The 13960-nt window shown below is 38.8% G+C and overlaps 4 protein-coding genes and 1 long non-coding RNA gene across 7 annotated transcripts; 1 reads left to right on the plus strand and 4 right to left on the minus strand.

Annotated features, from left to right (window-relative positions):
• Positions 1 to 2315: 2315 nt before the first annotated feature.
• Positions 2316 to 3662, minus strand: LOC110187035 (uncharacterized). 2 transcript variants are annotated; one of them, XM_086838098.1, is made up of 3 exons: positions 3553 to 3662; positions 3083 to 3468; positions 2316 to 3014 (listed from the first exon to the last, which is right to left on the minus strand). In XM_086838098.1, exons 2-3 carry the CDS (start codon positions 3457 to 3459, stop codon positions 2420 to 2422), a joined length of 972 nt encoding a protein of 323 aa, XP_086694224.1. In that variant the 5' UTR covers positions 3460 to 3468; positions 3553 to 3662; the 3' UTR covers positions 2316 to 2419. The 2 variants fall into 2 exon arrangements, with proteins under 2 accessions (XP_086694224.1, XP_086694153.1); XM_086838027.1 differs by having other exon boundaries at positions 2316 to 3017; positions 3553 to 3595.
• Positions 3663 to 4045: 383 nt separating this feature from the next.
• RhoGAP5A (Rho GTPase activating protein at 5A) lies at positions 4046 to 6366 on the minus strand. Its single transcript, XM_020956390.2, has 5 exons — positions 6088 to 6366; positions 5334 to 6016; positions 4801 to 5278; positions 4637 to 4742; positions 4046 to 4577 (listed from the first exon to the last, which is right to left on the minus strand). Exons 1-5 carry the CDS (start codon positions 6185 to 6187, stop codon positions 4412 to 4414), a joined length of 1533 nt encoding a protein of 510 aa, XP_020812049.2. The 5' UTR covers positions 6188 to 6366; the 3' UTR covers positions 4046 to 4411.
• A 1327-nt stretch (positions 6367 to 7693) lies between these two features.
• On the minus strand, positions 7694 to 8465 carry LOC110187042 (shugoshin-like). The gene is made up of 2 exons (XM_020956408.2): positions 8041 to 8465; positions 7694 to 7966 (listed from the first exon to the last, which is right to left on the minus strand). The coding sequence occupies exons 1-2, from the start codon at positions 8371 to 8373 to the stop codon at positions 7826 to 7828; spliced, it is 474 nt and encodes a 157-aa protein (XP_020812067.1). The 5' UTR covers positions 8374 to 8465; the 3' UTR covers positions 7694 to 7825.
• Positions 8466 to 9062: 597 nt separating this feature from the next.
• Mlc-c (Myosin light chain cytoplasmic) lies at positions 9063 to 12899 on the minus strand. Of its 2 annotated transcripts, XM_020956407.2 has the most exons (3): positions 12684 to 12899; positions 12534 to 12561; positions 9063 to 10131 (listed from the first exon to the last, which is right to left on the minus strand). In XM_020956407.2, exons 1-3 carry the CDS (start codon positions 12684 to 12686, stop codon positions 9719 to 9721), a joined length of 444 nt encoding a protein of 147 aa, XP_020812066.1. In that variant the 5' UTR covers positions 12687 to 12899; the 3' UTR covers positions 9063 to 9718. The 2 variants fall into 2 exon arrangements, with proteins under 2 accessions (XP_020812066.1, XP_020812065.1); XM_020956406.2 differs by lacking the exons at positions 12534 to 12561; positions 12684 to 12899 and adding an exon at positions 10216 to 11231.
• LOC147645168 (uncharacterized) lies at positions 10660 to 12805 on the plus strand. Its single transcript, XR_015273417.1, has 4 exons — positions 10660 to 10798; positions 11128 to 11266; positions 11998 to 12181; positions 12254 to 12805. It is a non-coding gene; the product is annotated as an uncharacterized LOC147645168 (long non-coding RNA).
• Positions 12900 to 13960: the final 1061 nt, after the last annotated feature.

Raw genomic sequence — 13960 nt, forward strand, 5'->3', positions numbered from 1 at the left:
ATATAAACGCAGATGAAGCGTTGACATATTTCATTTCCATTGCACTTCATATTTACACTTAAAAAAAAAGAAGCAAAAATATATATTAACTTCTTGGAAATTTAATTTGCACTTTATTTACACTTTAAAAAATTGAAATTTACTTCTGACAATTTTCATTTGCATTGCACTTTTTATTTACACTTGAAAAAAATAGACAAAAATAGATATTTACTTCTTGAAAATTTAATTTGCACTTTATTTACACTTTAAAAAATTGAAATTTACTTCTGACAATTTTCATTTGCATTGCACTTTTTATTTACACTTGAAAAAAATAGACAAAAATAGATATTTACTTCTTGAAAATTTAATTTGCACTTTATTTACACTTTAAAAAATTGAAATTTACTTCTGACAATTTTCATTTGCATTGCACTTTATATTTAAACTTAAAAAAAAATAAAGAAAAATAAATATTTACTTCTTGCAAATTTTATTTGCATTGCACTTCATATTTACACTTTAAAAAATTGAAATTTACTTCTAGCATATTTAATTAGCACTGCACTTCACATTTACACTTGAAAAAAAAATAAATAAACTTCTTGCACAACACACACAACAATTTCCTTTCGTACATTTAATTAGCATTTCACTTTTATGTTTACACTTGAAAAAACAAAAGAAACAAAACAAAACGAACGCGTTGACAACAAGAAATCTAACGGAATGAAAAGAAACGGTAAATTTGCACACACAAAGCAACGCACGCAATTTCTTTTCTCCTCCTTCTTCTTCTATGCATCAACTCCTCTCACACATTCGCGTGTGTGTATGCATGTATGCATGCAAATAACGGCGCGCGCCGCGGCGGCTGCAGGTGTCTCACATTGTGCGCGGGTGTCTCACTTTTTCTATTGCTGATTTAGTGGCTTAAAACCGATATGTTCTTGATAAATCTATAACAAATATCTTCTTTTGTTGTCACATTAGTTAGTTATTAACTTATTTGTCAAGTTCACAGCGGCATTTGCACAATAAATGACTTTTTCACATTCCGTTAGCCGCTGCCGCCACTCCAATTGGCAGCAGAAGCGACGCTCACTTTTCATTTCATCTTTAATCATTGAAAATCCACATATTTGGTGAATTTTTGATTGTTCCCGCATAGAGTGCACTTAGTTTAACCGATTTACTAGTTTAGTTGATATTATTAAGCACTTTTTCGCGACTAAAAACGATTTTTAACAGGAGCACTCCGCAATTGCGCGCATTTTTTTTCACTTTCCTCTTTCCACTACGGCCGGTGAGCGGCAAGATCACGTGACTGAAAGCGATGTCCAGTGGTCAGGAGAGCGAGAGAGCGGAGAGAGCGAGAGCACGGAGAGTAATAAAGGCGCCAAAGTCTGCTATTAGGCGCGCAAATGAATGTTTTTGAAATATGGAAATACATTTAACTAGGAAGGAAGCTAATTATGACAGGATGCCCTTGCAGATTATTATATTATAATTATGTAATAATAAATATAATATATATGTATAATATTACATTATATTATATTATATAAAATTATATTAACTTTTATTATTTTATATTGTTATAAACAATTAATAAATAATTAAAATTATATATATTTGTGTTAAAATAACATTCATCATAAATGTTATATTTACAGTTTTACAGTTACAGTTTAGCATTCACAGCATTATCCTTTACATTTAACGATCTTTTGTATGGCAGCTATATAATATAATCGTCCGATTTGCATAAAATTAAAACAGAAATTCTAAAAAAATTGAAAAAATCATTTAATTTAATTTAAATGAAAATATGTTAAAAACATACAAAGTTACAATTTTTTTAAATCAATTTCCTGAACTATCCTATATGATATATATTATTTAAAAAATATTGCTAAATATCTAACATAAAAGTAAAATATTGTTAAATTGTTAATTTATAAATATCAAGACTAAACGGCAATAATTCATATATGTATGCTTTGATTCGCTTATAGGTAAAAAATTAAATTAATATTAAATTGTGAAATTTTCGTAACCAACATTTTACTCAATTTTTTTACAGTTTTAAAAAGCAAAGGTGACTCCATCTGTCGGGAAAATCGTTTTAATATTTACATTTTACTGTATGTATATACTTTCTACAGTACATTTTACTGACTAGTATAACAGATTAAGCAGTACATTCTACTGCTATAAAGGATTAAACTCGACAAATAGATGGCGAATGCAAGGAAAACTATTTATAGAAAAGCAAGGGTTGCCAGGCTTTCGAAGTTTAACGCGGCATTTTCAAAATGTTTTCAAAAATATTTACATTTCTTAAAGCTTCTTATTTTATTCTAGTTTTGTACAAGTAACCAATTTTTCAAGTATTCGAGAGTTTGTTAATATCGCAATATCGATTGTCAATTATTCAAGTATTTGAGGATTCGTCGGTGTTAAGAACAAACAGACTGTTGTCCGCAATATCGATTGTCACCGCATCGTTGGGATCGTAAGTGAGCTTGCCCTCGTCGTCGCGGGTCAATATGACCAGCGGCCCATCGTTGAACGTTATCTCCCGGAAATTGGAACTCCCCATCTCAGGCGTCGAAGGCTGCAGGCCTGTATACAGGTCATAGGTGCCATCACGATTCCGGGCGAACATGGTCAGACCGCTGGCGACCACCCTGACCTGTTCGACGGTCGAGTCCACTTGAGCGCACTCCCAGGCATTTACCGCCTCGTATGCGGGCTCAATGCCAACGGGCTCCACAAAAGGCTCAGCAACAGGTTCGTCATCCGGCTCGACAACAGGTTCTTCATCCGGCTCGGCAACAGGTTCGTCATCCGGCTCGGCATCAGGCTCGACATCCGGCGGCGTAATTATCGCCGGAATGAACTCCACCTCGTTAATCCGATTGAATGGATCCATTACAGGAGATCCAGGCACCCCCATTGAATCGTCAAATGGATATAGTATTGGAGATCCAGGTAACTGTGTCTCCGGGTTGCATCCGCAGACCAAACTCCTCAAATGAAATGAAATAAATTAGGTAATTACAATGAAATACAAAGAAATTACAAAGCAACTCACTTGACCAAGGAATTCCCACTCAGAGGGGGTACCAAGGTGTGCTTAGCCGGCGAAGTGGGCTTGGCCGGTGAGGCCCTGCCCGGCGAAGAAGCCCTGCCCGGCGATGAAGGCTTACCCGGCGAGGTCTGCTGAACTGGAGCAGTCTTTTTGGCCGTGGTCATGGTCATGCCATTCACCGGCTTGAGCAGAGTGCTCATGTAGCTGGTCATGTCGTCGAAATGCGGCATGTGCTGCTTGACCTCTTTGAGCTTCTGATCGATCCGTTCCTCTGCAGTGGAGCGTGTGGGACGCATCTTGGTGGCCAAGCCCGGCGATGATGGCACCGCCTTCTCCACTTTCTGTGGTTCCTCCACCTCCAACTGAGTATTGTCAGTCATCGCGCCTTGCTACAGTTCAAATTGATCGTAAAGAAAGGAAAAATATTAAGGAAATATTAATATTATTATTATTTTGAACCGATTTCGACTGACTTTGATTACAGAATGATAATGTGGATATGCCTCTAAGGTGACAAGTATGTCACAGCCTGCCTTTTATATTTGTATATATGATTTTAATATATTTATACGTACCGTAAATTCTGAAATAAAATATAGTATATCAAGAATCTATAAGAAATTATTGTAAAATATTATTTTGATAGCAATTTCCTAGAAAGTCTTGTGTTTATAATATAATCGATAACGCGTTATCGATTCATTACTATTTTTAACATATTTGTTAATAAAACTTTTAAAAAGTTATAAGAAATTTGAATTATAATGAAATTTTCAAGGCAATTCCAATATATTCCCTAAATTATACACAAACTTTTCAAATTTATAAACAATTTTCAAATTTTTTTCGATTTGTAACAAAAATTCATCAAGTTTTTGCTACAATTTCTTAATTTTCCTATTATTTTTTCTTAAAAATCGGGTATTTACCTTTAAATTCATTTCAAAACTCTTGAAAAAGCTCTTGTTTTCTAATTTATAAATAAAATAAATACATTTATTGTGATATATATGTAAAATACTTGTTCTAAAAATATTTCGAGATTCGTTAAATTCGTAAATTACAACATTGAATGTGTACTTTTTGCTTGCTTAGTTTTTCTCTTGTTTTTTGGAATACTTAAATAAAAAAAGACACTATAAAATCTTCTCCTTTGATCTTAGGCTACATTTTTGGTGGAATCATCGGGTTACGAGTAAAATATATAAGTATATTGGATGCTTGGCAAAGTGTAATTAAGGATTCTGTGCTTTTAAGGACATCCGGATGCGGATCCGACAGAGACAGAACAGAAGCGGCTCCGCTCTGTTTGGTGTTTGCTCGCTCTCCGTTTCAGTTTCTGGCAAAGATTGTCTTGCAGTGGGCGATGAGGGAGGAGAGCATAAAGATCTCCTCCGTTAGATTGGTCATGTGCTGGGGCGTGGCAATCAGCGTGGGGGCAAAGACGGTGGCCAGATTGTGCTCGTTCATCTTGTTCACGGCATAGTGCGAGGCCACACTGTGGGTATGGGGATTATTTAGGAAGCTAATAAGGATTAGGGAGCTCCCCTCACTCACCGCTTCAGATGCTCCAGCATGTATTGCAGGCAACTGTAATGGGCTGGCGGCAAATGACGCACTGCCTCCGTCATCAGCTGCAGCTGCTCCGCCTGCTTGCCGTTGCCTGAAACATATAAACTGAGATAATCCAGAGCGGCATGAAGTATATGGAGAACACTTACGTCCTGCGGCCATAAAGCTGGGATATGCCTGAAACGTGATAAGCGGCACTGGGAGCAGGCGCAGATACAACTTCAATGTGCCGGCAATTACGTTCACATTCCCATACGTTGTCTCCGACATGTCCGTCTTCTCGCCATCCCGATCCAGGGCCAGCTTCAATGCCTCAATCTCATCTGCGAAGCCGGACACCCGGTAAATGCCCTCCTGCAGCATACCCCTGGCCTCCACCTCCTCCACGCAGCGACGCACCACAAACGGTATGAGATGATGCGGCTCCAGCTGCACCATGGTGGTCAGATCAGTGCCAAACACACCGCGTATACGCTTCAGATCCGGCACACACTTGGGCGGCACCAGTTCGGAGCACTTGGTGTGCGCCACAAAGCCGCAGGCCTCGCACTTGACACCCTGGGCGGTGAAGCCCCACAGGAAGTTTGCGCAGAATTCGCACCAATTGAGGCCCTTGAAGGTGTGCACCTGATGGATGGATGTAGATATAAATATAGTTGCGATTTCTATGGCCAAATCCTACCTTGAAGTGATGCAGCTTCTCGTACACCAGCGGCATGGGATCCAGGGCTGGTAGCGGTGTCTCCTCCTCCTCGAACTTTTGCTTTTCTACAGCTGCCTCTTCTCCCTTGGGAGCCTCATTTGACTCAGAGGTGGGAGCAGCAGCAGGAGCGGCAGCTGGAGCAGCTCCGGATGCAGCCTTGCCACCCAGTTCATTGGACAAAGCCCTCAGCTTGCGGCCATTCAATGTCATGTAGGGCGACTGCTGGTAGCAATTCCGCGTCTGTTGATTGATTTGCTGGATAATGGGACTCGCATGGAGCTGCATGTGGAAGTTAATTAGGCCATCGGCCACCATGTCGTGAACCGTGTCGAAGCGCTTGTCCTGGCCGCGCAGGTAGTGACCCACGCCCGGCTTGTGCAGCAGCTTGTAGTGCTTGGCCAGCTTATTGAAGCGCAGACTGAGCGTGTAATAGCCATCGGATTGGGGACTGCGCCGCACCAGATAGCTGCCGTCGCGGGCATTGGCCAGCAGCTGCTCGGCCTCCAGGTGACCCATCAGGCCGTGGTATTCGGAGCCGTAGAGGCGACCAGCCGCATTGTTGGCCTCCACGGCCTCCGCGGTGCTTTTGGCCGGCGGCAGGGGCAGCGTGCGCTGGCAGCGCAGGGGACAGGGAGCCGGCGCCTCCAGCTGCAGCTTGTACACTGGAAGAGGAAGAGAATCAACAGAGATTAGATTAGTGGCCCATCCTTCTTCCATCTTCTCATTGACTCACATTCCGGCTTCCACACCTTCTGCACGGGCGAACTTGGCTCCGGGGCACCGCCTTCACCACCGGCTCCACTCCCGCCGCCCGCCACCGTGTTCCTGGGCATGCTCCACTCCTTGGACCACAATTTCCGGCAAATAAAAGCGGGTAACAACGAGAATTTAATACAAGAATTGCAGTTGCAATTAAATTCCAAAGCTTTTGTTTTGGAGCAAGCAGTGCTGCCACCTGGTCTAAGTAAATCGATATGAAGAATGTAATCGATAACGACCGGAACGAATACTTTGTAATCGATTCTCAATGAAATCGATTGGATCTCTGAAATTTGAATTCAAAAACGAAAACGATCTGCAAATATATTTTTTAAGCCATTAGGTGTTATTTTATTATTTTGGTTTTAATTTGATTAAAATCGGGCGACTAGAAATGTTAATGTTAAATGTAAGTTTATCTCTCTCTCTCTCTCTCTTTCTCTGTGTACCTCTTGAGTTATTTTGTTCTCTATCTCTAGAGATATTGCTTTCTCTTTCGCGCTCTCGCTCTTGCTCTCGCTCTCGCTATAACTATCTCTGTTATTCTCTTTACTCGGAGACTATAAATACAGCCGCTACCGTCTCACCGCCCTCAGTGTGTACGTGGCCTCCCTGCAGTTAACATCTCTAGTGATAGTGGTAGTGATAATGATTTGCCCTCCGACCCCAAAAAAGTCTCCTGGGCAATACTTAATGTCTGGATAACCAGGAAGAAGCTCATCTAGAGGAAACCATGAAAAGCATAATTAAAGTCTACACTGGACGGCATTAAGAAATGGAGAAAAGGATGTCCTCTACTGCGGTAAGTCTTAACCATGATAATTATATCATCTACATATATAGATTATGTATTAGAAATAAGACTTCGGTCTAGAACCACCTGTGCCAAATATGCACACTTAAACGGTGTTACAGGGTATTATAATTTCAATCAGAAGCTAGCAATGTCATGAAGGAGTAATTTCTGACCCTAAATATCATATATATTATTGATCAGCATTAAAAATTAAATCAAACTAGCTATGTCCGGTGGAAAAATTTTTTTTTTAATTTTTTCAACAGATAAAATGTTGACAAAAATTTATTAAAATATGGATTTTTTTTAAATTTTAAAACTAAATAAGCAGAATTGTTAACTTTATAAAAACTAGCACAGAACAGTTTTCCGAATTAAAATGAAAGCATGTTTGGCTTAGTTGTGATATTTGAAAAACTCTGATTTACCCACAAAATTAACATATAAAAATATATTATTCAATTAAATATATATTCAATATACCTAGAATATATGTATTTTTAATTCGATTTCTGCAAGGGTATTCACATTTGGGCTTTCTAAACTTTAATTTCAAATTGCAAGAGTATATAAAGTTCGACTTTCCGAACTTATGAAACATAATATTGTGAACGTGAATTTAAATTTCAATCGACGTATTGCATTAATAATTTTTTACTATATATTTTTTTAAAGCCCTTTCCTAAATCTTTTAAATCCAATCATTAAAAGTTGACGGAATCTCGTTTATTGTTTTGAATGTAATATTACTAAAGCCCCAAGTGAATAATAAAACGAAGAGTGGTTAAATATTACGTCTTATGACGTTTAAATGTTTATTTCAAATGTGGACTATAAATTATTGTGTTGCATCTTGGCTTTTGGGGATAGCTCCTTGGGACCAACATTAGAGCCGGATCAACCTTTCCAGAACCAATCATAGAAATTTGACCCTGCGCCCACACAAGCGGGCAATTTTGCGCATTATCGAATCCCTGTTCTTCGGTTTCCACCCGTCGTCCTCATCGCTGGGGACGCCATCCTCATGAATGGTTGGATTTACTGGCGGTGTCGCAATCTGTCCAGAAAGATCGGGAGACGGATCAAATAGATATGCAAGGCGGGAGCCCCTACTCTGTATACATTAGATACCTTCGGTCTTCCGATTTCAGACGCTTCTTCCACAGCGATGTCTATGTCGCCGTAGCGGCGACTATTGGCCTTGGACGGGCGAGACACCGAAGAAGTACCCAGACAGCTGGAGTTGAATTTCCAGCGCCACATCATGTTCTTAACTCCGTTGGGTGAACTCTGCTGCTGACCGCCGGAACCGCCCTGCAGAATCTGCGCCTCCCGCAACCCCATATTCTCCCGCACAAGGGTCGTCACCTGTCGCTTGTAGGCAGCGACCAGCAGGCGCAGCTTCTGCACTTCGGCCATTAGTTCGGCGTTTAGCACTTGGTACGACTCCTTATTGTTTGACATTGTTTAGTTCTGGTTTTTATATCCGCGACAAGTTTTTCAGTTTTAAGCTTATTTGAATTTGGTACACAAGTGTGACTGTAGTTTGGCAAAGAGATCAATCCATGGAGACGAGCTGGGAAAAATACCCAAAGAAGGTATTTAAATACTAGGTGTAAGAAACTGTCATACATATGACAGTATTTCAGTTTAATACTAAAAGTACTATATTTAAATTTGAAGTTTTAAAATTATCTTCAAATGATCTGGAAATATATCAAAATATTTTTGAATAAATAAAAAAAATCCTAATCTTACAAAAAACGTTAAGATTAAGATTTAGGGATACTAAGATAATGAGTTCTTAACCATCTCTTACAAAATTAGGGGAAGTCCCTATCTTTTTGGAGTTATAATTTGAGAATAACTAATTTAATTTAAATAATACAAATAACATTTAGTTTTTTGAAACTTATACAGAATTTTGGAAATCGCGGAACTATCTGAAGCTGGAATATGAAAAGATAATTATATATATTATATTATCAAAGATATTTTCTATTTAATTGGAAATATTCAAATATCATTTAGAATTGAACAAACTTTTACAATATTAAGGAAGTCACGGAATTTGTTAAAGCTAAAATCGAAAAATTAATGTATATAAATATCCAGATCCTTCAAAAAACCAACAAAAAAAAAACACCAGTTGCTTAGGTTTCAATTGGTTTAATAGATTTAAGTACTTTTCTTTTGTAAAAAGACCTACACATTCACTTGTTTTCTTTTTTCAATTATTTATTAAATACAAATATTAAATTATTAAAAAAAAAATAAACATGTAAAACTTCAAAATGCGCCTTTAAATTCAGACATACGACACACACGCTCGTATATCAAGTTATGTATAGTTTAGAAATACTTTTCGTGATACTCTCGCTGTCTCCCGTTGAAATATAGATATAGTTATATGATATTGGTACAAAAGAACGCCTGGACTATGCGGGATATAATTACTGATTACTTTCATCTTAATGTTTCTCTATATTTTCGGTTCTGCTTTAGAATAATACGCATTTCAACAGACGCTTCAGCTTCGATTAGTGATTAATCAAGAATCTATATGATTGATTGGTTAGTCTGGAAGTGTGGGAATAGCATTTGCTCCAATAATCCTTGCTTCGATGTGTCCTTCGTTGCCTGTCGACTGGATTAATGTGGGGGAATCACGGAGTTTTTGGAACTTCTGGCGGAATGAATGGCTCAGCTAGCTTGGCAGGTTCTTCGGAGTGTGTGTGTGTGTGTGTGTGTTTAGTGTTGTGTGTCCTGGTGCTGGAGGAGCTGGAAATAGGAGGAAGCGGCAGCTGGCTTAACCGCTCATTACCATGCGCACAAACTCCTCGTAGTTGATATTGCCCTGCTGATCCTCCATATTGGCCAGCAGCTGCTCCACCTCCTCGTCGGTCAGCTTCTCGCCCAGCGTGGTGAGCAGGTGGCGCAGCTCGGCGGAGGAAATGTAACCGCTGGCGTCCTTGTCAAAGTGACGCAGTCCCTCAATGAAGTCATCGGCCGTATCGCCGGACCGGGCCTTGGAAATCGCCTGATAAATGGGCAGGAAGACCTCGAACGAGATCCGCTCATCTGGCTTCAGCTGGTGCGTGCACTTCTTCACATCCGACTCGGTGGGGTTCTGGCCCAAGGCCCTCAGGCATTCGCCCACCTGGCTCAGCTGGATCTTGCCATCGCCACGGTTGTCAAACAGATTGAAGGCCTCCTGGAATTCTGTGGGGCAGATACATATTACAGGGATTAGTATAAAGAATTAATAAGTTTATAAACAACTCCAAATCCCCCCTTTCTTGTCACCTTCCAGGGTGGTAAAGGTGTGCTTTACGTGTGCCGTGTAGTAATACATCTTGAACCGCTCCGATGACCGCCTTGCCAGCTACTGACTGCCTGCCTGCCTGCCCGGATTTGGCGGCTGGCCATCGGCTTGGAAATCTAGTGTGCCTGCCTGCCTGCCTGCTCCCCCTTGCCCGCCTTGCTCCTTGGTCATGCGATACCCTCACTTCGCCAGAGAAGTGCTCCACAGCCAGCCGCTAAGTGCCGGCATAACTCCCCTTAAGTCTGGCGCCAAAGCTCGCTCTTGTTTATAATTCTGATAAACAAAACGATTCACCGACCGATCGACCGGAAAAAGTTGTTTGTTTTAAGCCAAGGTTTCGGTTTCTGGGCAACTGCATTGCAGTTTGCGAAATAAGAAGAAAAGAAGGCAGCCCTATTCTTCAGTTTCCTAAGATTGCTAACGACAGTCGCTAATAAACAAGTGAATAAGCAAGTTGTGCGAGGATTTTCGGGATTAAATACTTTAAAATAGGTTGAATACATTGAGTAAAGATTAAAGACGGTTTTCTTGTGAAATTTTAAATATATAAAAAATCATAAATAGGTAAATAGTTCTTTTAACTTGTTGAGTTTACCTTACAGATAATAAGGACCAAGTTATTCATGTTTTCCCTAGTTTCTGAATTTCAATTATTAAAATATAACAATGATTTAAGCCGGGCTAAGGTTAAAAATCATTACAAGATGAATATAACACTTGTAGAATCTTTAAAATTAACAAATTACTCGAATACCTTCCGTTTTAAGCCTACAAAATTCTACCTTAATTCAGAATTCAATATTTTTTTAGTCTCGATAATAAGAGTGTGTGACATTCGATGACCTGTACAGATATTAAAACTTTTTTTTTTTTGTTTGGTTATCATGCTACAGCGGCGCCGAATACGTGATCCTAAAATGGCAATAAAAACAAACGATTCCAGCACATTTTTGTCCATTTTAGGCGATGACAAAACAGCGACGAATGGCGAGAACAGCTAAAAGTTAAAGATTGCAACGCAACGGAGGCCAGGTAAGTTGGAATTGGAATCGAAATATATATATCTATACATATGCATATACATATTTATGGTCGAATGCGGTTGAGGGCTGACGTCAGAATGTCAGAGAGCATGGTTGGAATTATCAGAAAACTCACACTCTATTGGCTTCGATTAAGTTATCAATTGCGTAAAGATTTCGATTGGAAGCGATTGGAAAGGCTACGGAATCGGTATTGGAATTAGAATCAAAGTGCGAATTACCCTGCCTTTGACCCACAGTCGGTTGACATTCCATAAATGGAAGCTTGGCTTTCGGCTTTCGGCTTTTATTTATTTATTCTTTTTGGTTTCATTTTGGAGCTGGTTTGGCAGCCGGCTCTTATCGCATTGAGTGATTTTTGCCACTGCAATTGCAGTTTTATTTGAAACGAGCAGCCGGCGTGTCGAAAAACCGTGTGATTATCCCATTTTGTAGACCCCCCTTATCTATATCTTATCGCTCAGACTTCCTTTCGCCTGAGAGTAGTGTTTTTTTTTCTTCAACCTTACCCTACTGCAAGGGTATTGCAATCATTTTGACGTGAGGAAGGGGATTTAAAAATCGAACTCCTATACATAAGTTATAGCTGAATCTAATACATAGCATACATCGAAAATGGATCATTTCCATAGTTATTAACCGGGAAATACAGTTCTAAACAACTGTCAGTTCTCATTTGAAATCAGCCATTACTATAGGAACAATTAATTATATTTGCAGATTTCGCTTTAAAATCGCAAGTCAAACAAAAACAAACAATTCCACTGGAATACCTAACAGTATCGAAGTACAGATAAACGGGTACTCTTTCCAATAACTGGAAGGGCATTAACAACTTCGACTTGCTGGAATGCCTTGGAAATGAATGCCAGTTGCTGTTTTTTGAACCGCCTCTTCCTCTTCGGTGAGTCACGATCATCGTATTCGTATGGCTGCTTTCCAGAGTATTTGTTTTATCAATGATTCATGCACACAGCATATATATGCCGCCTATGAAGATGTGTAACACACATACTTTCGTGTCATCGCTTTCACACTCCCGCATTCCAATGCAGAGCGACCGCCCGCCCAGCGGCGGTGGGAGAAAGAGAAAGAGATGACGAGGGAGCGCGATGTGCCAGCGCATTTGCAATTTATTCCGTTTTGTTGGCACTTTGCAACTTCTGCGCCTATTTCCATACCGTTTCCAATTCCAAACCAACACCCACACCCACACTCGCACACACTTTTCCCCGCGCGCACACACACACACTCACCAGCCAACTGATCCTCGGTGTAAGCTGCCTGCAATGGAAAAGAAAAACAACAAAGGAAAAACATGAGTGTCAGTTTCCAGGCGGCGGAAGGGCGTCATGGCCGGAGGCCTCAATAAACAATAAATAGTAACCGGAGGATGACCCACTCACCATATCGATTGGTTTTAGCTGGCTGGGGGGAAAGAACAACACAAAAACACGGGTTTAATTCGACGAAGCAAACGCAAGCAAATTTTTATGCGACAAATCGAGCAGTGTGGCAGTCTAGATCTAATACTCTCTATGCTGCAGAAGACAGCGGATTCTCTCCCCCTTGGGAGCTGGGCACACTCTTTTGGTAACGTAAGCACACAACTAGTGTTGCCAAATTAGCTGTTTTCCAAGTTTTCTGTAGTTTTTCAATTGACAAGTGCGAAATACCTCGGCAAGCAAGAATTATAGTTATTTTCCAATTGAATTTAGTTTAATTTTATGTTTTAAAATTATTTGTATCCTTCTGAACATCTAGACAATCATTAAATTAATTTTTCAATGCAACTGATATAGAGAACGAACTTGAGAAAATTTTTTGTTTTAAGTGAAGATCAGTGAAAATTCAATACAGTATATTAAAAACAAAATCTCACAAGTATTAAAATCACATTTTATATCATATTTAACCTGCCATAATAATTTCGTGGACATTTGTAGCTTATTTTCAAAGTTTAGCTTTTTTTTATGACCACATGAACAAAACAAGTAAATCTGCCAATAACAATTAGAGGTAGTACCTCAAAAATATCGAAGTTCGTTTGGTTTATATTCTTTTTACCTAAAATTAACATTTTCTGTTCTGTTTAAGGTTTTTAATTTAAAGTTTAGCTATTTTTTCACCCGAAGAGCAAGTCGAGTAGATCTGCTATGGCAACTAGAGCTAGTTGTGCAAAAATATCGAGCTTTGTAACTTTTGATGTTTTTAATCATTCATTTCTAGTTACTTATATAATTTATATCCATATTAATAATAAACTCTATTCATTTAGATAAAAAAAAACATTTTTTATATGTATAATGTGTTTTAAAATTTTTTTTTTACCAAAAATATTCATAGTTATGAAATATTTCCTAACAAAAACATTATAATATTAATAAATATTCAATTAATAATCAATTGTGAAAATATTTGTAAATTTTATTCTTATTGGAAATGTCAAATATTCACAAAAATTGACTGTCGATAGTATCGATGTTTTAATATATGTGTTCTGGCTATTGAATGAATTAAATTGTAAATTCATTTTAATATTTTTTTGTTCAAATAAATCAAATTATTTTATCTAAATGAAAGCAAACATGCTGGGATATATAAATATATATATAGATTTATCTAAATAAACAACGATAGTATCGATACTGTGACGAATGTTTTGGCTCAACGACTTTTGGTC

This window comes from Drosophila serrata, unplaced genomic scaffold (genome assembly GCF_035046125.1).
Source record: "Drosophila serrata isolate PLE 108 unplaced genomic scaffold, ASM3504612v1 contig_3, whole genome shotgun sequence".
NCBI lineage: Eukaryota > Metazoa > Arthropoda > Insecta > Diptera > Drosophilidae > Drosophila > Drosophila serrata.

What these genes read in the sequence shown, in the direction of transcription:
- LOC110187035 (XM_086838027.1), bottom strand. Translation starts at nt 3,459, where the DNA reads ATGACTGACAATACTCAGTTGGAGGTGGAGGAACCACAGAAAGTGGAG. An exon ending in AGTGGGAATTCCTTGGTCAA is followed by an intron (nt 3,018 to 3,082) that starts GTGAGTTGCTTT and finishes ATTTCATTTGAG; the next exon opens with GAGTTTGGTCTGCGGATGCA.
- RhoGAP5A (XM_020956390.2), bottom strand. Translation starts at nt 6,187, where the DNA reads ATGCCCAGGAACACGGTGGCGGGCGGCGGGAGTGGAGCCGGTGGTGAA. An exon ending in AGAAGCTGCATCACTTCAAG is followed by an intron (nt 5,279 to 5,333) that starts GTAGGATTTGGC and finishes TCCATCCATCAG; the next exon opens with GTGCACACCTTCAAGGGCCT. An exon ending in CAGCTTTATGGCCGCAGGAC is followed by an intron (nt 4,743 to 4,800) that starts GTAAGTGTTCTC and finishes TATATGTTTCAG; the next exon opens with GCAACGGCAAGCAGGCGGAG.
- LOC110187042 (XM_020956408.2), bottom strand. Translation starts at nt 8,373, where the DNA reads ATGTCAAACAATAAGGAGTCGTACCAAGTGCTAAACGCCGAACTAATG. An exon ending in CTGAAATCGGAAGACCGAAG is followed by an intron (nt 7,967 to 8,040) that starts GTATCTAATGTA and finishes CTTTCTGGACAG; the next exon opens with ATTGCGACACCGCCAGTAAA.
- Mlc-c (XM_020956406.2), bottom strand. Translation starts at nt 10,264, where the DNA reads ATGTATTACTACACGGCACACGTAAAGCACACCTTTACCACCCTGGAA. An exon ending in CACCTTTACCACCCTGGAAG is followed by an intron (nt 10,132 to 10,215) that starts GTGACAAGAAAG and finishes TCTGCCCCACAG; the next exon opens with AATTCCAGGAGGCCTTCAAT.